Source organism: Somniosus microcephalus, chromosome 6 (assembly GCF_052327205.1).
Source record: "Somniosus microcephalus isolate GS21.2 chromosome 6, FLI_Smic_1.0, whole genome shotgun sequence".
Taxonomy (NCBI): domain Eukaryota; kingdom Metazoa; phylum Chordata; class Chondrichthyes; order Squaliformes; family Somniosidae; genus Somniosus; species Somniosus microcephalus.
Window position 1 is genome coordinate 194,727,217 of NC_140992.1, and position 22,800 is coordinate 194,750,016.

At 47.9% G+C, this 22,800-nt stretch overlaps 1 protein-coding gene across 1 annotated transcript in view; it reads right to left on the bottom strand.

The window, feature by feature from the left end:
- Positions 1-22,800, bottom strand: part of prmt7 (protein arginine methyltransferase 7) — an 85,501-nt gene that overhangs the window by 56,426 nt on the left and 6,275 nt on the right. The window contains exons 2-3 of the mRNA XM_085991146.1: positions 961-997; positions 203-352 (exon numbers count right to left, since the gene is read on the bottom strand). Coding sequence (XP_085847272.1) covers positions 203-352; positions 961-997 — 187 coding nt within the window. The remainder of the gene's footprint in view (positions 1-202; positions 353-960; positions 998-22,800) is intronic.

Genomic DNA, 22,800 nt, shown 5'->3' on the forward strand with positions numbered 1-22,800 from the left:
GTATTGTGTAGTGCTGTTCAGTAAAGTTATTAAACTAAACTGTTGTTGTAAGCTTGTTCATCTGGTGTTCAAAACCATAAGACTCAGTTTTTAGAGAGTCAACAAGTCTCAGGAATTTTTTTTACTGAAGTATATAAACTCAAATACAACAACAATGAAAATCTGGAGCATAACGCATCCCTGGAGCCCCCTGAAATCTCACCTCGATTGCATAACAGTAATCTGCACCAGCCCTCACTGCCATCATGGACAGCAGCCCTGTCCCAGTTCCAATGTCCAGGACAATTGCCCTCTGACCTCGCTCCTTCACCCTGCGGACCGCAGCCCGGATTCCACTGTGGTATTTCTCATTCTGCAAAATACAATTTCATGGGATTAAGCATCTGCTGCACTAAAGTGGTTCAAACATATCACGATTCCCCACTCAGCACAAATAATATAACAGACGTTTTCTCTAACCCTCCCTCCTTTTGTTATTTTTCCTCCTTTTACCTAATCATGTCTCCCAGGTGCCCACAAGGAGCAGATGGCAATCCAGGCCTCCGTCAATGTTACTCTGAAGCAGTCCACTAAGAGCTGCAAGAGCGTTCACTTTTAACTATGAAAATATGCTCAGAGACCTGGCTACTCTTCAGTACTGTTCATCTTCTGCAGTTCAGACAAGGTCCCTTCATAACCTAGGCTCTAGGTAAATAGCACACAGCTTGTTCAAGTTTAAAATCAAAACTCAATTCTTGATCTGTGCCGTGTTCGCAGCCAGTGCAATAATGAGCCACTATAATCGGTCTCCGCGCCCTGGGTTAGGCAGGGAAAATGGGCTAAGGATCCTGCTCCTAATTGCAGCCCAGTGACCCTGATTGAATCCTGTACAGTATGAGAAAGTGGGACGCCCTATAACCTCTAAACGAATACATATTCAAAATCAATAAACACGTGCTTCACTTTGTATCAAATGCTTACCCTGTCTTTGTCATGTAGCATATCTGCATAAGATGACCTGATAGAAAGATAAAGAAAAATGGGCCAGTTAACTCTAAAAAGTGTAACATTCATCTGTTAACATATGGTTTTCAGTGATTCAGCAGCTGTAATCTAATTGAAGAGTTTAGCTGACTTTCAAACAGATTAATGGATACCTGGGAGTCCTTACAGCTTGTAATCTAATTGAACGAAACACATGGTTTATATTTAGAATACCAGATGTCCAGCAATGAGGTAGAGACTAGGATCTAATGGGAGAGCTTCAGATGACAATCAAACATCAAGCAATTTATGTTGATTGCCTTGAACTGGCTGAGATGCCCAGTATTAAGCGTGGACAGAGTGAGGACATTTATTTTTCTTACCATTGCAATACTAAGGGATATGATGCAGGATTAGAAGGCATGTCCAACTTGTGACATTACTAAGTTAACCTGTAGATGACTGCTCATTCCCCAATACATTACTAAGGTGCTCACTTTCCCATTCCTGCTATGCGTTACTGGTTCCCTTCACCTTCTTCACACGTACTCTCCTGTGTATATTACAGGCTGCTATATTAAAGCTCCAGCCTTGCTGTGACTAAAATCGACATTTAATTTTTTTTTAAAAGTACAACGTCATGTCAATACACAAATGGTACAACAAGGATACAACAACTTCCAAATTCTAGTCAAGCCAAAGTGACAGTGCTTTCCTCACAGGGAGGGAGAGAAGAGGCTGGTTTATCCCTGGCCACTCGCTCTCAAACACTCCAAGCATTCAGCTGCACACTAGCATTGTCTGGGAGGTTGGGGGGGCGGGGTTGAGACAAAAGAAGGAAAACACTTTTTCAAGCATCAAGTTTATTACAGAAATTTAAGGGTAATGTTACCTGCAGCTTAGAGCAATACAGATTATATCCAGCAAACTTCCACTTTACAAAAACAAAGCAGATTGAATTGTGTCTGCTGTAACGTGTAATCATTTGAGGATTGTTACAGATTTAAAATAAATATTAGTGGGGGGGGGGGAAATGAGGTCACAGGCATTTTATCAAAAAACAGCACCGCTTATGATACAAGGAGAAGAGGGGGCAGTTACTGTACACTGTGGGTGGCTGGCTACTGTATACTGCCCCACTACCCACACATTGTGACCGCTTACTCTACAGTTGCTGTGGGTGGGGTGGCTACAGTGTAAAGCCCCGCTACCCACACAGTTAATGTACATGGGGAGATTATAGTATACGGAGTGACTGCTGCCAATGAACCGGAAGCTGCTGCCAACGACCGGAAACGTTCCGCAGATAAATCTGTGGTGGTTAAAGTATGAATGTATAATAATAGTCATATCGCAGGCCTAAATCTATGGAGCTATGGGGTGGTTTAATAATGTATAATAATAGCGTGCGTTGGTTTAAGTATTAATGTAGAATATTTTTGCGGGGGGAGGGCTGCGGAGGTTTATTTATACAGTGCGCAAGCTCCGTGTGAAGGGAAAGGAGAAGAAAATGAATAAAAATGGACTTCTACTGTGTTTTGTTGGCACAGATTTTCTTTTCCTGACGTGGCTGCGTTCAGCAGTAGCGATCTCTTTTCACCACACACTCCCATCCTTTCTCTCTGGAAGTGATTACTTTGTAATGGCGACAATATTTTCTTTTCAGTTAGTGCACAACCGAAAAAAACACTGAAACTGTGCATGCGCAACTACTTCAACATGGTTGGCAGCAGTCGCATCCTACAGTATAAAGCCTGGTTACCCACAGTTACTGTGCATGGGGAGACTACAGTATAAAGCCTCGTTACCCACAGTTACTGTGCATGGGGAGGCTACAGTATAAAGCCTCGTTACCCACAGTTACTGTGCATGGGGAGACTACAGTATAAAGCCTCGTTACCCACAGTTACTGTGCATGGGGAGACTACAGCATAAAGCCCCGTTACCCACTTACTGTACATGGGGAGACTGTAGTATAAAGCCTCGTTATCCAGTTACTGTACATGGGGAGACTACAATATAAAGCCCCGTTACCCAGTTACTGTACATGGGGAGATTACATTATAAAGCCTCGTTACCCAGTTACTGTACATGGAGAGACTACAGTATAAAGCCCCGGTACCCAGTTACTGTACATGGGGAGACTACAGTATAAAGCCCCGGTACCCAGTTACTGTACATGGGGAGACTACAGTATAAAGCCTCGTTACCCACAGTTACTGTACATGGGGGCACTACAGTATAAAGCCCCATTACCCACAGTTACTGTACATGGGGAGAGTACAGTTCAATTCAATTCAATTCAATTCAAATCGCTTTATTGGCATGACAAGGTACATCTTATGTTGCCAAAGCATCGAAAAACATTCATGGTTGTACACAAAAATACAGATCTATCCATACAGTGTACAAACAGATATATCCCTGAGTGTATAAATATACATTCATATAATTTTTATATACTCTTTTCTTATATTTAGTGGTTGTCCCTCTGTTTATGGCAAGCTAAGGTTACACAATTTCTCTCTTCCCCTAGTAGGTATGGGAGTTTTTGGTCGTCATTCAAATTTCTGAATTCCGGGCATACTTTTGTGAATTTTGGGTAGAAATTCTCCCTTATGCCCTGATATTTTCTACACGCTGTGAGGAAGTGCATCTCTGTCTCCACCATTCCCTGACTGCAGTGAGAGCATATCCTGTCCTCTCTTGGTAGCCGGGTCTGCCTGTGTCTACCTTTCTCGATCACCAGGCTATGTTCACTAAGTCTGTACATTGTCAAGGTTTTTCTCATTTTGCTATCCTTTACCCTGGTCAGGTAATCAGCCATGTTGTATTGTCTGTTTAGGGCCAAATAGCAATTGAGTTTGCTTTGGGTTTTTGTTGTTTCTGCCCAATATGACAGATATTTTTCCTTTTGCTTAGCGACGATTGTGTTGGGTCGAATTCTTTGTGTTACGCTGTCACTGTCCTGGGGCTGGTTATTGTTAGTAGTGTTGGTAGTTACTTCACTGAGTCCCGGGACTAGTTGACTGAGGGTATTCTTCTTTATGGTCCTCTCTTGGCATTTCAGGGCTTCGTAATGATAGCATTGGGGGTTGCTCATTTCTAGGTGTTTCCAAAATTTGGTGGCTCTTTTTTGGATAGTGATTATTAATGGATATTGGCCTAGTTCTGCCCTGCATGCATTGTTTATGGTTTTCCTTTGAGTCCGGAGGATACTTTTACAGAATTCTGCATGTAGGATCTCAATTGGAGGTTTGTCCCATTTTGCAAATTCTTGTTGTGTTAGCGGTCCCCACACCTCACTGCCACAGAGTGCAATTGGTTCAATTACTGATTTGAAAATTTTGAGCCAAATGCTAATTGGGATTTCTATTTGGATTGATTTTTTAATGGCATAGAAAGCCCTTCTTGCTTTCTCTTTCAGTTCATTCACAGCCAGATGAAAATTTCCCGTAGAATTGATTTTTAAGCCCAAGTATGTGTAGTTAGTGGTTTGTTCAATTTTGGTTGTTCCTAGTGTGAAATTTATTTTGGGTCCCTGATGTCTGGATCTTTGCTGGAACACAAGGACTTTGGTTTTTTGGGGATTTATTGTCAGGGCCCAGGTCTAGCAGAACGACTCCAGCAGATCCAGGTTCTGCTGTAGACCCTCCTTAGTTGGTGACAGCAGAACCAGGTCATCTGCATAGAGGAGGAATTTAACCTTGGATTCATATAGGGTGAGGCCGGCTGCTGTAGATTGTTCAAGTAGTTTTGCCAATTCATTTATGTAAATATTAAAGAGTGTCGGTGAGATTGGCGAGCCCTGCGTCACCCCCCGCCCCTGTGGGAAGTATTTTGTTTGTTTGTCTCCAATTTTAACTGCACATTTGTTGTTTGTATACATTGATTTAATTACATCATATGTTTTTCCCCCTACCCCGCTTTCGATAAGTTTCAGGAATAAACCGTCGTGCCAGATGGAATCGAAAGCCTTCTGGAAATCTATAAAGCATGCGTAGATTTTGCTTTTGTTTTGATGAACGTGTTTGTCAATTAGGGTCTGTAGGGTGAAGATATGATCTGATGTTCTATAGTTTGGCAGGAATCCAATTTGGCTTTTACTCAAGACATTGTGCTCCTCAAGGAAGTTTATAAGTCTTTTGTTTATGATACTACAGTACAGTATAAAGCCCCGTTACCCACAGTTACTGTACATGGGGAGACTACAGTATAAAGCCCCGTTACCCAGTTACTGACCCTGGGGAGACTACAGTATAAAGCCCCGTTACCCACAGTTACTGTACATGGGGAGACTACAGTATAAAGCCCCGTTACCCAGTTACTGTACATGGGGAGACTACAGTATAAAGCCCCGTTACCCAGTTACTATACATGGGGAGACTACAGTATAAAGCCCCGTTACTCAGTTACTGTACATGGGGAGACTACAGTATAAAGCTCCGTTACCCAGTTACTGTACATGGGGAGACTACAGTATAAAGCCCCATTACCCAGGTACTCTACATGGGGAGACTACAGTATAAAGCCTCGTTACCCACAGTTACTGTACATGGGGAAACTACAGTATAAAGCCTCGTTACCCAGTTACTGTACATGGGGAGACGACAGTATAAAGCCTCGTTACCCAGTTACGGTACATGGGGAGACTACAGTATAAAACCTCGTTATCCAGTGTGGTAAACCACTAATCTGCCTGTACAGAACATGTCTGGGCATGCCTCAGCTGGCTCCGCCCCTGGCTCCACCCCTAAGCCCAGGTATAAAGGTGATTGACCTCCAGTCCCCCTGGCTTTAAGGATCGGTCTACCAGCAGAGGCATGCTCGTATTCTTTTGTTAATAAAAGCCTACTTGTTATAAGTTTAACTCTTAGTCTTCTGCAGTTATTGATGGCACATCAATTTTATTAACAAAAGGTTTTGAAATGGAGCAAATCCTGAAACCGGAACGCCTGGAACTGGACCCTCAAACGGCGGATGCATCAAATAACTTCGAGCACTGGCTGAGCTGCTTCGAAGCATTCCTGCAGGCCTCCAACACTACCGTCAGGACCGAAGCCGACAAACTGCTAGTACTGAACTCACGGGTGAGCCACCAAGTATATTCGATTATCCGAGACGCTGTATCCTACACGGCCGCTATCACGATACTAAAAGAACAATATACTAAGCCAATCAACGAGGTCTACGCTAGACACCTCCTGGCTACCCGCAAACAGCGACCCGGGGAATCGGGTGACGAATACCTACGGGCGCTGAGAGTCCTCGGCCGGGAGTGCAAGTGCAAATCGGTGACGGCCGCGGAAAATACTGATGACCTAATCAGAGACGCCTACGTCGCCGGCATCAGGTCCAGCTACACTCGACAGAGACTGCTGGAGCAAAGTGGGCTCAACCTGCAGAAGGCTGTGGCCCTTGCTAACTCGCTGGACGTGGCCCTCCGAAACATGGATGCCTACCCCCCCGACCATACGGCCCTCCCCGCCCCGTGGATGTCGCGGGGGCCGCCATCTTGGGACACGGTAAGGCCACAGGCCTGCGCCAGGCCACCACCGCCCACCTGCAGCCCAACTACAGCTGCGATGTCCAGAGGCTCAAAGTGCTATTTCTGTGGCCAGGCCAAGCACCCCAGACAACACTGCCCGGCGAAGGACGCGATCTGCTCCAAATGCGGAAAGAAGGGGCACTATGCCAAAGTGTGCAGGGCGAAACCGACCAACTCTAGCAGCGCCGCGTGTGAGCCGTGCAGGTCGCCATCTTGGACACCACCAGCCGCGTGTGAGCCGTGCGGGCTGCCATCTTGGACGTCACTTTGGGACCAGGCCCCTGACTCCCCCACTGCCTCGCGCGAGTACAACAGCGACCCACCGACCTCAACGATGGCCTCCATCATCCTGGACCAATCCAGGCCTCACCAACTGGCCAGGTCCACGATGGACATCAAGGTAAACAGTCACGCAACAAACTGTCTATTTGACTGCGGGAGCACGGAGAGCTTTATCCACCCCGACACGGTGCGACGCTACTCCCTATCAGTCATGCCCACGCGCCACCGGGTCTCTATGGCCTCCAAGTCCCATACGGCGGACGTCGGCGGCTACTGTGCAGCGACCCTGACAGTAATGGGCACAGAGTACAAAGACTTTAAACTCCTTGTCCTGCCACAGCTCTGCGCTGCTGTGCTACTGGGACTGGATTTCCAGTGCCACCTAGAGAGTGTCACGATGGCGTACGGCAGGCCCCTGCCCCCACTTACAGTCGGCAGCCGGCAAAATTTAAAACAACCGCCGCGCACAATATGCAGCCTATCCACCCTGAAAGTCAGCCCCCCCCCCCCGTTGTTTGCTAATCTCGCCCACGACTGCAAGCCCATCGCAACAAAAAGCAGGCGGTACAGTGCCGGGGATAGAAGCTTCATTAAAATAGCAGTAGAGAGACTCCTGCGGGAGGGAATTATCGAGGGCAGCACCAGCCCATGGCGAGCCCAAGTAGTGGTCGTGAAGACTGGCGAGAAATAGCGCCTGGTCATTGACTACAGTCAAACAATCAATAGGTATACCCAATTAGACGCATACCCACTTCCCCACATATCTGATATGGTCAATCAGATTGCACAGTACCGGGTATTCTCTACCATTGACCTGAAGTCGGCATACCACCAACTCCCTATCAGGCCTGAAGACCGCCAGTATACTGCCTTTGAGGCAAACGGTCGCCTCTACCACTTCCTCAGAGTCCCCTTCGGCGTCACCAACGGGGTCTCAGTCTTCCAAAGGGAGATGGACCGGATGGTTGACCAGAACGCGCTGCAGGCCACTTTTCCCTACCTGGACAATGTCACCATCTGCGGCCATGACCAGCAGGGCCATGACGCCAATCTAGAAAAATTCCTCCGAACAGCCCAGCGCTTAAATTTGACATACAACAAAGAAAAGTGTATGTTTCGCACCACCCGCCTCGCTATCCTTGGCTGTGTAGTGGGAAACGGAGTCATCGGCCCCGACCCCGACCGAATGCGCCCCCTTCTGGAACTACCCCTGCCTCACTGCCTCAAAGCCCTGAAGAGATGTCTGGGGTTTTTCGCTTATTACGCCCAATGGGTGCCCAATTACGCGGACAAAGCCCGGCCCCTTATCAAGTCAACCTCCTTCCCCCTGGTGGCAGAGGCCCGTGCAGCCTTCACCCGCATAAAAGAGGACATTGCAAAGGCTACAATGCACGCCGTGGACGAGTCCATCCCTTTCCAAGTGGAGAGCGATGCGTCTGACTTCGCCCTCGCCGCAACCCTTAACCAGGCGGGGAGACCCGTGGCCTTCTTTTCACGAACCCTCCAGGGCCCCGAAATTAGACACTCCTCAGTCAAAAAGGAGGCCCAGGCTATAGTGGAGGCTGTACGGCATTGGAGGCATTACCTGGCCGGTAAACGCTTCACCCTGCTCACTGACCAACGATCAGTAGCATTTATGTTCAATAATAAGCAGAGGGGCAAAATCAAAAACGACAAGATATTGCGGTGGAGGATCGAATTATCCACCTACAATTATGATATCTTACACCGGCCCGGGAAACTTAATGGGCCCCTGGATGCCCTATCCCGTGGAACATGTGCCAACGCACAGGTCGATAGGCTACGGGCCCTCCACAACGATCTCTGCCACCCGGGGGTCACCAGGTTTTTCCACTTCATTAAGGCCCGCAACCTGCCTTACTCCATCGAGGAGGTCAGGACCATGACCAGGAACTGCCAAGTCTGTGCCGAATGCAAACCGCACTTTTATAGGCCAGACAGGGCGCACCTGATAAAAGCCACCCGCCCCTTCGAGCGCCTAAGCGTAGATTTTAAAGGGCCCCTCCCCTCCTCTGACCGCAACACGTACTTCCTCAACATCATTGACGAGTACTCCCGTTTCCCGTTCGCTATCCCCTGCCTGTACAGAACATGTCCGGGCATGCCTCAGCTGGCTCCACCCCTGGCTCCACCCCTAAGCCCAGGTATAAAGGTGATTGACCTCCAGTCCCCCTGGCTTTAAGGATCGGTCTACCAGCAGAGGCATGCTCGTATTCTTTTGTTAATAAAAGCCTACTTGTTATAAGTTTAACTCTTAGACTTCTGCAGTTATTGATGGCGCATCACCCAGTTACTGTACATGGGGAGACGACAGTATAAAGCCTCGTTACCCAGTTACGGTACATGGGGAGACTACAGTATAAAGCCCCGTTACCCAGTTACTGTACATGGGGAGACTACAGTATAAAGCCCCATTACCCAGTTACTGTACATGGGGAGACGACAGTATAAAGTCCCATTACCCAGGTACTGTACATGGGGAGACTACAGTATAAAGCCTCGTTACCCAGAGTTACTATACATGGGAAAACTACAGTATAAAGCCTCGTTACCCAGTTACTGTACATGGGGAGACTACAGTATAAAGCCTCGTTACCCAGTTACTGTACGTGGGGAGGCTACAGTATAAAGCCCCGTTACAGTTACTGTACATGGGGAGACTACAGTATAAAGCCCCGTTACCCAGTTACTGTACATGGGGACACTACAGTATAAAGCCCCATTAGCCAGTTACTGTACATGGGGCGATTACTATATAAAGCCCCGTTACCCACAGTTACTGTACATGGGGAGACTACAGTATATATCCCCGTTAGTTACTGTACATGGGGAGACTACAGTATAAATCCTTGTTACCCAGTTACTGTACATGGGGAGACTACAGTATAAAGCTTCGTTGCCCAGTTACTGTAAATGAGGAGACTATGGTAGAAAGCCCGTTACCCACAGATACTGTACATGGGGAGACGACACTATAAAGCCCATTACACACAGTTTCTGTACATGGGGAGACTACAGTATAAAGCCCCGTTACCCAGTTTCTGTACATGGGGAGACTACAGTATAAAGCCCCGTTACCCAGTTACTGTACATGGGGACACTACAGTATAAAGCCCCATTACCCAGTTACTGTACATGCGGAGACTACAGTATAAAGCCCCGTTACCCAGTTACTGTACACAGGGACACTACAGTATAAAGCCCCATTACCCAGTTTCTGTACATGGGGAGACTACAATATGAAGCCCCGTTACCCACAGTTACTGTACATGGGGAAACTACAGTATAAAGCCTCGTTACCCAGTTACTGTACATGGGGAGACTACAGTAGAAAGCCCGTTACCCACAGTTACTGTACATGGGGAGACTACAGTATAAAGCCCCATTACCCAGTTACTGTACATGGGGAGACGACAGTATAAAGCCCCGTTACCCAGGTACTGTACATGGGGAGACTACAGTATAAAGCCTCGTTACCCACAGTTACTGTACATGGGGAGACTACAGTATAAAGCCCCGTTACCCAGTTACTGGACATGGGGAGAGTACAGTATAAAGCCGCGTTACCCACAGTTTCTGTACACGGAGAGACTTCAGGATAAAGCCCCATTACCCAGTTACTGTACATGGGGAGACAACAGTATAAAGCCCCGTTACCCAGTTACTGTACATGGGGAGACTACAGTATGAAGCCCCGTTATCCACAGTTACTGTACATGGGGAGACTACAGTATAAAGCCCCATTACCCAGTTACTGTACATGGGGAGACTACAGTATAAAGCCCCGTTACCCAGTTTCTGTACATGGGGAGACTACAGGATAAAGCCCCGTTACCCACAGTTACTGTACATGGGGAAACTACAGTATAAAGCCCCGTTACCCAGTTACTGTACATGGGGAGACTACAGTATAAAGCCCCATTACCCAGTTACTGTACATGGGGAGACTACAGTATAAAGCCCCGTTACCCAGTTTCTGTACATGGGGAGACTACAGTATAAAGCCCCGTTACCCACAGTTACTGTACATGGGGAAACTACAGTATAAAGCCTCGTTACCCAGTTACTGTACATGGGGAGACTACAGTAGAAAGCCCGTTACCCACAGTTACTGTTGTGGTGTATGTAACCTGTTCCACCTTAAGAGAACTACCTTAAGAGATGTACTACTTTCTCTTGGCTGCTGTATACTGTAATACCGGTGGTGACCACACCGGTATATAAACGTTGTGTAGTGATTTGCTGGGCAGTTCAGCCCTGACCTGTTAAAGTTATTCTTGTTGTCTGTGTCCAGTGATTTATAATAAGCATAACTGGGACACACAGACTCAACAGTGGCGACGAGTCCGATCTTACCCTGCGGCAGTTTTACATCCAAGGCAGCTTCGTCCTCAGAACGGGCGTCGAGAAGAGGCATCCGTCCTCATCATCCTGCTGAGCACCACATCGCACGGGAGGCATCGAGAACCCGGGTTAAAAAGAAAAATTCTGACCACGAAGCCCTCCATCAACGACAGGCAGTGATCATCCCTTCTACCACGGTGGTGGGTAAGCCGATCAGCGACACGAGCAGAAAGTCGGCCGCGTTGGCTGTGGAGTAGGGGAGGGAAAACGGAGGAAAAAGGGCGGAGAACTCGACCGCGGCCGGTGAAAAGGGCCGGGCTGAAATCGGGGCCGAGAGGCGCAGCGACTGGGGCAGCGTTAAGGCCACGAGAACCGCGGAGAACTCAACCGCAGCCGGTGTAAAGGACCGGCCTGCAAGCGGGGCTGAGAGGCGCAACAGCAGGGGAAGCGTGAATGCCCACGGGACCCGCGGGGGAGCAAAGAGTAGCGTCGGAGAATTGAGCACCGCTAGGGAGGCGAGAACGGCAGCAGCACGGCAATCGCCATTGCAGCCAGCGGGGGAAGAAGGCAAACGCGGGAAGCCGCCATTGTAGTCGGCGGGGGAAGAAGACGAGCGCGGGAAAAACCGCCAAGCGCGGGAAGCCGCCATTTTAGTAGGCGGGGGAAGAAGACAAGCGCGGGAAGCCGCCATTTTGGGAAAAAGAAAATTTAAAGAAACTTGCAAGGATGCCTAAACATGGTAACATCAATGCTTTTGATAGCGATGTCGAAGATTGGGCCACGTATGTAGAACGCATGGAAGTTTATTGTAAAGCAAATGAGGTACCAGATGATAAGAAAGCACTAACCTTATTAAACTCAATGGGTGCGAAGACGTACGGGCTATTGAAGCACCTTGTATCACCAGATAAACCGGCGGATCAGACTTTCGCGAATATTGTTACTGTCCTGAAAAATCATTTAAACCCCACGCCGCTGCTGATCGCGGAACGATTTAAATTTTACAGAAGAACGCAGCTGAAAGAAGAAAGCAACGCTGAATTCTTAATTGAGCTGCGTAAGCTATCAAAGTACTGTCAGTTTGGAACAGGACTAGCAGATGCGCTGAGAGATAAATTTGTGTGTGGATTGTTAAAAGAAGGAACACAAAAGCGGCTGCTAGAGGAGAATGATCTTACGCTTGATAAAGCTGTCACTATTGCAGCATCGCACGAAGCCGCAGCGAGAGGCACTGCGGAAATGCAGCTAAGGTCATCGGAACTCAGCACCAATCAAATGGCCTTGGGTGCAGTAAAGTGTTATCGTTGTGGAAAGACAACGCACGATCAGAACCAGTGCTGGTTCAAAAATCAGGAATGCAGAAAATGTGGCAGGCTTGGTCACATAGCTAAAGTATGCCGGTCAGGAAAGAAGACCAGCAACAAAAAGTCACCGCAGGAAAAGTGCAGAAAGGTACACAAGGTGACAGAGAACAGTTCGGATGAACAGAAGTCAGATTCAGACTCCAGCAGTGAGGAACTGGGTTGTCTAAGAGTACACAATGTGGGTAATGAAGCAGACCTCCAAACTATCTGGGTCACACTTCAGATAGCAGGAGTCCAAGTGAAGATGGAATTGGACACTGGATCGGCATTGACGGTCATGAATAAGCAAGGTTACAAAAGGTTATTCCCACATATTCCCCTACGGGATACGGAGATTGTATTGAAAACATACACGGGGCAAAGAGTATACCCCATCGGAAAGATAGAGGTAAAGGTGGTCCACAAGGGCAAAGAAAGCCGAGGAATGGACTTATATGTGCTACCTGAGGGAGGTCCACCACTACTGGGACGGGAGTGGATCAGGAGAATAAATATGGACTGGCATTCCTTAAAAGCACTAACGGTAGATTCCGGTAAAAAAGATGTCAAACCTAAACGATTGTCCAGAATATTGGACGATGCTAAAGAGGTGTTCCAACAGGGACTGGGAACACAGAGGAATTACGGCAACCATCAAGGTTGAAGAACATGCAAACCCGAAATTTTCAAAGCCAGACCGGTACCTTATGCGATACGACCTGCTGTGGAAGCTGAGCTGGAAGGGCTAGAACGTTCAGGAGTACTGTCTAAGGTGGACTGGAGTGAGTGGGCCACGCCCATTGTTCCCGTCATGAAGCGTTCATCAAGCAACAAGCCGGGGGAACCGGGGAAGGTTCGCATCTGTGGAGATTTCAAGATCACTGTTAATCCGGTGCTTCACACGGTGCAATATCCGCTTCCGCGGATTGAGGATATCTTCGCTTCGTTGTCTGGCGGGAAACACTTCACCAAGATAGACCTGGCGCAGGCGTACTTACAGATGGAAGTTGAGGAAGAGTCACGCCAGTATCTCACGATCAACACGCATAGAGGCTTGTATCGGTATAATAGACTGGTTTTTGGAGTGGCATCGGCTCCAGCAATTTGGCAGAGGGCCATGGAGCAGGTATTACAGGGAATTCCAGGCACACAATGTTACCTGGACGATATTCTGATTACAGGAGATGATGATGAGGAACATCTTGCAAATTTGGAACTGGTGCTCACCAGATTGAAAGAATATGGACTTCGAGTTAATCGCCAGAAATGTGAGTTCTTTCAGAAGCGGATCTCGTACTGTGGTCATGTCATTGACCAGGAGGGGCTTCATAAGTCTCCTGACAAGATCGAAGCTGTTGTGAAGGCTCCCGCTCCGGATAATGTATCCCAGTTGAGGTCGTTCCTAGGGTTGATTAACTATTACCATAAGTTTCTGCCAAATTTATCCACGGTGCTGCACCCGCTGAACGCTCTTTTGCAGAAGGGAGTACCATGGAAGTGGAGCGAGGACTGTAAGAGGGCCTTTTGCAAAAGCAAGGCATTGATCACCTCAGAGGAAGTGTTGGCTCACTTCAACCCAACGCTGCCTATTCGTTTGGCTTGTGATGCTTCTCCATATGGTATTGGGGCAGTACTCTCACACAAGTTGCCAAATGGCTTGGAGAGGCCAGTCGCGTTCGCATCCAGATCATTGACCTCCGCTGAGCGCAACTATGCTCAGATAGATAGGGAGGCTCTCAGCCTTGTGTGGGGAGTAAAGAAGTTTAATCATTACCTGCAGGGCCAAAAGTTTACGCTACTGACAGACCACCAGCCGTTGGTATCCATTTTTAACCCTAAGAAGGGTGTTTCGGTGATGACAGCACAGAGGCTCCAGAGATGGTCCCTTTTCCTAGGGGCACATCAATATCAGATTGAATTCAAAGGTACAAAGCAGCATGGTAATGCTGATGGGCTGTCGCGCCTGCCACTACCTACAGCGGAGGAGGCACCGACGGTTGACCCTGTTGAGTTATTTCACTCGACCATCATCGAATGTTTACCAGTCACCAATGCAAGTATTGAAAGAGAAACCAGGAACGACCCGACACTGTCCCGGGTCTACGAATTGACAGTGAAGGGATGGCCAGCACATGGTGATCCACTGTTACCGGCATTCTCAGCAAGACGAGAACAGCTGTCCGTCTGTCAAGGAACATTGATGTATGGAACAAGGGTGATTATTCCTCCTAAGTTAAGAGAGAGAGTTCTAAAGGAACTGCATGAAGGTCATCTGGGGGGGGAGTCAAGATGAAAAGCCTTGCTAGGGCTTATGTGTGGTGGCCGGGTATCGACCAACAGATAGAGGATCTGACGAAAAGCTGCTCAGGGTGCCAAAAAGTTCAAAATGCACCTCCGATTGCACCGCTGCATCCATGGGAATGGCCTTCAACCCCATGGCAACGTGTACATATTGACTTTGCTGGTCCATTCATGGACTCCATGTTTTTAATTGCGGTGGACGCACATTCTAAATGGCCAGAAGTGATTAAGATGACTACCACTACCTCGGAAAAGACGATCGCAGTGCTAAGAACGATATTTGCAAGAAATGGATTGCCAGAACAAATATGTTCAGACAACGGACCGCAGTTCTTGTCAGAAGAATTCCAGAAATTCATGAAGAAGAATGGGGTGAAACATTATACCTCTGCCCCATATCATCCGGCTACCAACGGGTTGGCCGAGAGATTTGTACAAACGTTCAAAAAAGCAATAAAGGCCATGAGCGAAGATCAGATTCCACTACAACACAAGGTGGACAATTTCCTACTGGCATATCGAAACGCCACTCATGCAGTGACAAACCAAAGTCCTGCCATGATGTTCTATAACAGGAGGTTGCAGTCCAGGTTGGACTTGTTAAAACCAAATGTGCGGAGGGAAGTCGAAAACAAACAGTTCCAGCATAAAAATAACAAGACCACTCGGAGTTTCGAAATAGGACAACCAGTGTTAGCCCGGGACTATAAAAATGAGAAATGGCAATCTGGAACAATTCGGGCCAGACAAGGACCCCTGATGTACACGGTAGATATTGGTGAAAATGTAATACGACGTCATGCTGACCAACTGGTAGAATCGAGAACAAGGGTCGAACCCATGGTTACGGCAGAGACAACCGTGGAAGAAGTTAGTGAACCTGAAGCATCTACCTCAGAAGTGAATGTACCTGATGATGATGTCCAATCCATAAGAGATCAACTAGATGAGTCACCCCAGCAACGAGAATCAGAGACCCCTGAAAGGCGTTATCCAACTTGGATCAGGAGGCCTCCTCAGAGACTGAATCTTGGAACTGTTTTGCATGAAGTTGTATATATATATGTTATTATGTTATGTTAAATGGGGATATACACTGTTAAGCTAAAAAGGGAGGATTGTGGTGTATGTAACCTGTTCCACCTTAAGAGAACTACCTTAAGAGATGTACTACTTTCTCTTGGCTGCTGTATACTGTAATACCGGTGGTGACCACACCGGTATATAAACGTTGTGTAGTGATTTGCAGGGCAGTTCAGCCCTGACCTCCGAATAGTAAAGACCTGTTAAAGTTATTCTTCTTGTCTGTGTCCAGTGACTTATAATAAGCATAACTGGGACACACAGACTCAACAACTGTAAATGGGGAGACTACAGTATAAAGCCCCGTTACCCAGTTACTGTACATGGGAAGATTACAGGATAAAGCCTCGTTACCCAGTTACTGTACATGGGGAGACTACAGTATAAAGCCCCGTTACCCAGTTACTGTAGATGGGGAGACTACAGTATAAAGCCCGTTATCCAGTTACTGTACATGGGGAGACTACAGTATAAAGCCCGTTACCCAGTTACTGTACATGGCGAGACTACAGTATAAAGCCTCGTTACCCAGTTACTGTACATGAGGAGACTACAGTATAAAGCCCGTTATCCACAGTTACTGTACACGGGGAGACTACAGTATAAAGCCGTTACCCAGTTACTGTACATGGGGAAACTACAGTATAAAGCCTCATTACCCAGTTACTGTACATGTGGAGACTACAGTATAAAACCCCGTTACCCAGTTATTTACATAGGGAGACTACAGTATAAAACCCCGTTACCCACAGTTATTTACATGGGGAGACTACAGCATAAAGCCTCGTTACCCACAGTTACTGTACATGGGAAAACTACAGTATAAAGCCTCGTTACCCAGTTACTGTACATGTGGAGACTACAGTATAAAGCCCCGTTACCCAGTTTCTGTACATGGGGAGACTACAGTATGAAGCCTCGTTACCCAGTTACTGTACATGGGGAGACTACAGTATAAAGCCCCGTTACCCAGTTACTGTAGATGGGGAGACTACAGTATAAAGCCCGTTATCCAGTTACTGTACATGGGGAGACTACAGTATAAAGCCCGTTACCCAGTTACTGTACATGGCGAGACTACAGTATAAAGCCTCGTTACCCAGTTACTGTACATGAGGAGACTACAGTATAAAGCCCGTTATCCACAGTTACTGTACACGGGGAGACTACAGTATAAAGCCGTTACCCAGTTACTGTACATGGGGAAACTACAGTATAAAGCCTCATTACCCAGTTACTGTACATGTGGAGACTACAGTATAAAACCCCGTTACCCACAGTTATTTACATAGGGAGACTACAGTATAAAACCCCGTTACCCACAGTTATTTACATAGGGAGACTACAGTATAAAACCCCGTTACCCACAGTTACTGTACATGGGGAGACTACAGAATAAAGCCCCGTTACCCAGTTACTGGACATGGGGAGAGTACAGTATAAAGCCCCGTTACCCAGTTTCTGTACATGGGGAGACTACAGTATGAAGCCCCATTACCCAGTTACTGTACATGGGGCGACTACAGTATAAACCCTCCTGACACAGTTACTGTACATGGGAAAACTACAGTATAAAGCCTCGTTACCCAGTTACTGTACATGGAGACTACAGTATAAAGCCCGTTATCCACAGTTACTGTACATGGAGAGACTACAGTATAAAGCCCCGTTACCCAGTTACTGTACATGGAGACTACAGTATAAAGCCCGTTATCCACAGTTACTGTACATGGAGAGACTACAGTATAAAGCCCCATTACCCAGTTTCTATACATGGGAAGACTACAGTATAAAGCCCCGTTACCCAGTTTCTATACATGGGGAGACTACAGTATAAAGCCCCATTACCCAGTTACTGTACATGGGGAGACTACAGTATAAAAGGCTATAAAAGGCTCCAGAGACCAGGTAAGACCTCAGAGCGTCGGCGGGAATTCAGCGGCGGCAGCGGGGCTATAAAAGGCTCCAGAGACCAGGTAAGACCTCAGAGCGTCGGCGGGAATTCAGCGGCGGCAGCGGGGCTATAAAAGGCTCCAGAGACCAGGTAAGGCCTCAGAGCGTCGGCGGGAATTCAGCGGCGGCAGCGGGGCTATAAAAGGCTCCAGAGACCAGGTAAGGCCTCAGAGCGTCGGCGGGAATTCAGCGGCGGCAGCGGGGCTATAAAAGGCTCCAGAGACCAGGTAAGGCCTCAGAGCGTCGGCGGGAATTCAGCGGCAGCAGCGGGGCTATAAAAGGCTCCAGAGACCAGGTAAGGCCTCAGAGCGTCGGCGGGAATTCAGCGGCAGCAGCGGGGCTATAAAAGGCTCCAGAGACCAGGTAAGGCCTCAAAGCGTCGGCGGGAATTCAGCGGCAGCAGCGGGGCTATAAAAGGCTCCAGAGACCAGGTAAGGCCTCAGAGCATCGGCGGGAATTCAGCGGCAGCAGCGGGGCTATAAAAGGCTCCAGAGACCAGGTAAGGCACACCAGTCTCCGAACTCGGAACTCAGAGGGAAGGAGAGGTAAAAAATAATCGAAGTGTGACGTCAGCAGAAAGCAGGTAAGTGATTGGTTGGTGAGTATTTCTCTCTTTTTAAACTTAAACTCTGTGGTTTATACTTTCTAAGGTGTGATAGTCATCATCTAGAATTGGGGCAGAGGGTATTTAAAAATATTAATAAATTTAATTAATTACATAGAACGGGAGAGCAGGTGATGTGTTGCTGCTGCAATATGTGGGAGCTGGTGGACACCATTGATGCTCACGGTGATCACATTTGCAGTAAGTGCTGGCTGCTCGAGGAATTCCGGCTCCGTGTTGAAGAGCTGGAGTCCGAGCTTCAAACACTGAGACACATCAGGGAGGGGGAGAGTTACCTGGACTCTGTGTATCACGAGGTAGTCACACCAATTAGATTAATTAATTCAGATGTAGTCCGTGGCCAGGGACAGGATGGTGTGACTAGAAGTGAGGCAGGTACGGGGATCCAGGAGGTAGTGTTGGAGGAGCCGCAGCCCTTGCACTTGTCCAACAGGTTTGAGGCTCCTACTCTGTGAGGATGGGAACGGGGACTGCGGGGAGGATGAGCAACCTGGCCACAGCACCGTGGAGCGGGGGGCCATTCAAGTGGGGGGAGTTAAAAGAAATGTTGTAGTGGTAAGGGATAGTATCGTTAGGGGGATAGATAGGGTTCTTTGCAGCCGAGAGCGAGAGTCCCGAAGGCTGTGTTGCCTGCCCGGTGCCAGGGTTAAGGACATCTCCTCTGGACTGGAGAGAAACTTGGAGTGGGAGGGGGAGGATCCAGTTGTCGTGGTCCATGTTGGTACCAATGACATAGATAGGACAAGGAAAGAGGTTCTGCTGAGGGAGTTTGAGCAGTTAGGGGCCAAATTAAAAAGCAGAACCACAAGGGTAATAATCTCTGGATTACTACCTGAGCCACGTGCAAATTTGGCTAGGGTAAATAAAATTAGAGAGTTAAATGCGTGGCTCAAAGACTGGTGTGGGAGAAATGGGTTTTGCTTCCTGGGACACTGGCATCAGTACTGGGACAGGAGAGAGCTGTTCCGTTGGGACGGACTTCACTTGGCCAGTGCTGGGACTAGAATCCTGGCGAATCGAATAACTAGGGCTGTAGAGAGGGCTTTAAACTAATTAGTGGGGGGGAGGTTTCAAGAGAGCGAAAAATAAAAATGACAGCGGAGGAGGCAATAGAGCAAGGTAGCAGTGGGGGAATTAAAAACCAGAGCGTGTCAGGAAGGGACAGAATGTATAATTATAAAGGTAAAGTAGTAAAAGGGGTAAAAGCAGGAATAAATTGTCAGAAAACATATTTGAAAGTTCTTTATCTGAATGCACGCAGCATTCGTAACAAAATAGACGAGTTGACGGTACAAATAACTACACATGGGTATGATCTGGTGGCCATTACGGAAACATGGCTGCAAGATGATCATGACTGGGAACTAAACATACAAGGGTATTTGACAATTAGGAAGGACAGACAGGAAGGAAAGGGAGGTGGGGTTGCTATGTTAATCAAGGATGGAATCACAGCAATGGTCAGAAATGATATTGGGTCAAAGGATCAGGATAGTGAAACAGTTTGGGTGGAGATAAGGAATAATAAGGGGAAAAAGTCACTAGTGAGCGTAGTCTATAGGCCTCCTAACAGTTGCAACTCTGTTGGTCGGAGTATAAATCAGGAAATAGTTGGGGCTTGTAATAAGGGAACAGCTATAATTATGGGGGAATTTAACTTTCATATTGACTGGACTAATCAAATTGGGCATGGCAGCCTTGAGGAAGAGTTCATAGAGTGTATATGGGACGGGTTCCTTGAGCAGTATGTAACTGAACCAACCAGGGGGCAAGCAATCTTAGATCTGGTCCTGTGTAATGAGACAGGATTAATAAAAAATGTCCTAGTAAAGGATCCCCTTGGAATGAGTGACCATAATATGGTTGAATTCCAAATTCAGTTTGAGGGTGAGAGAGTTGGATCTCAAACCAGCGTACTGAGCTTAAATAAAGGAGACTATGAAGGTATGAGAGTAGAATTGACTAAAGTGGACTGGGAAAACAGATTAAAGTGTAAGACGGTACAAGAGCAGTGGTCTACATTCAAGGAGATATTTCACATCTTTCAAGATAAATATATTCCACTGAGGAAAAAAGGGAGTAAAAGAAAAGACAGCCATCCGTGGCTTAGTAAAGTAATAAAGGATAGTATCCGACTGAAAACAAGGGCATATAAAGTAGCCAAATCTAGTGGGAGGATAGAAGATTGGGAAGCATTTAAAAGCCAGCAAACAATAACTAAAAGATTAATTAAGAAAGGGAAGATAGATTATGAAAGTAAACTAGCAAAAAATATAAAAACAGATAGTAAGAGTTTCTACAGCTATATAAAAAGAAAAAGGGTGGCTAAAGTGAACGTTGGTCCCTTAGAGGATGAGACTGGGTGATGCGCTATCAATTACTGAGAAAGACTGGAAGTTAAGAGAGTAACAAACAGGCTTTTATTAGCTAAAGAACGAAGGCATGCCTCTAGTGGTCGACCTGTCCTGAATGCCTGGGGAACTGCAGAGCAGCCGCCTTTATACCAGGGGATATGGGTGGAGCCAGGGGCGGAGCCAGCTGAGGCATGCACAGACAGGTACAACAATGGGCAAGAGTGAACAACAGTGAAGTGAACAACAGTGAAGTGAACAACAGTGGTTTACCACATTCACCCCTTGCTTAAAAAATGAGTCCGACGGGGTGAAGTGTATTAAAAGTTCGTATAATTAAGTCTTTCTGGGGGTCTTGTATGCCGTCGTGATCGTCGTGGCGACGGCTGAGGTGGTGCAGCTTCCGACGCCGAGTCCCGCGTGGGCCGGAGCACTGGCGTGTCGTCCTCCTGGGTGTTGAGTTGGTTGGTGATCAATGGCGGGTCACGGGGCCACAGCGTGCCGTCTACAGGGGTTAGATATGGGTCCGTTGCCGCCGGTACATTGTGGGTAGCGGTGGTGTTGGTTTCAGGGGCCCCCGAGGGTGCGAGGTCTCGTATGGAGACTGTGTCCTCCCGCCCGTCCGGGTACGCAATGTAAGCATACTGGGGGTTGGCGTGGAGGAGGTCGACCCTCTCGACCAGGGGGTCCGTTTTATGGGTCCTCACGTGTCTTCTCAGTAGGACCGGCCCTGGGGACGTCAGCCATGGCGGTAGCGATGTCCCCGATGTGGACTTCCTTGGGAAGACAAACATTTTCTCATGAGGGGTGGAGTTAGTGGCAGTGCAGAGCAGTGACCGAATAGAGTGGAGCGCATCGGAGAGCACATCCTGCCAGCGGAAGGTCGGAAGGCCCCTAGACTTTAAGGCTAGCAGGGCGGCCTTCCAAACTGTTGCATTCTCTCTTTCCACCTGTCCGTTCCCCCGGGGGTTGTAACTGGTGGTCCTGCTTGTGGCAATACCCCTAGCGAGCAGGTACTGATGGAGTTCGTCGCTCATAAACGATGAGCCCCGGTCGCTATGGATATAGCTGGGGAAACCGAACAGGATGAAGAGGTCGTTCAGACATTTAATGACCGTGGCACTGGTCATGTCCGGGCAGGGGATGGCGAACGGGAAACGGGAGTACTCATCAATAATGTTGAGGAAGTACACATTGCGGTCGGAGGAGGGGAGAGGCCCTTTAAAATCAACGCTCAGGCGCTCGAAGGGGCGAGTGGCTTTTATCAGGTGAGCCCTGTCTGGTCTATAAAAAGTGCGGTTTGCACTCAGCGCAGACTTGGCAGTTCCTGGTCATGGTCCTGACCTCCTCAATGGAGTAAGGCAGGTTGCGGACCTTGATGAAATGGAAGAACCTGGTGACCCCCGGGTGGCAGAGGTCATTGTGGAGGGCCCGCAGTCTATCAACCTGTGCGTTGGCGCAGGTGCCACGCGATAGAGCATCCGGGGGCTCATTGAGTTTCCCGGGCCGGTACAAGATATCGTAATTGTAGGTGGAAAGTTCAATTCTCCACCTCAAAATCTTGTCATTTTTGATTTTGCCCCTCTGCTTGTTATTAAACATAAAAGCAACTGAACGCTGGTCAGTGAGTAGGGTGAATCGTTTTCAGTCCAGGTAATGCCTCCAATGTCGCACAGCTTCCACAATGGCCTGGGCCTCCTTTTCGACAGAGGAGTGTCTGATTTCGGAGCCTTGGAGGGTTCGTGAAAAGAAGGCCACGGGCCTTCCCGCCTGGTTAAGGGTAGCGGCCAGGGCAAAGTCGGACGCATCGCTCTCCACCTGGAAAGGGATGGACTCGTCCACCGCGTGCATGGTGGCTTTAGCAATGTCCTCTTTGATACGGTGGAAGGCTAAGCCGGCCTCTGCCGCCAGGGGAAAAGAGGTGGACTTGATAAGTGGACGGGCTTTGTCCGCATAATTAGGGACCCACTGGGCGTAGGAGAAAAA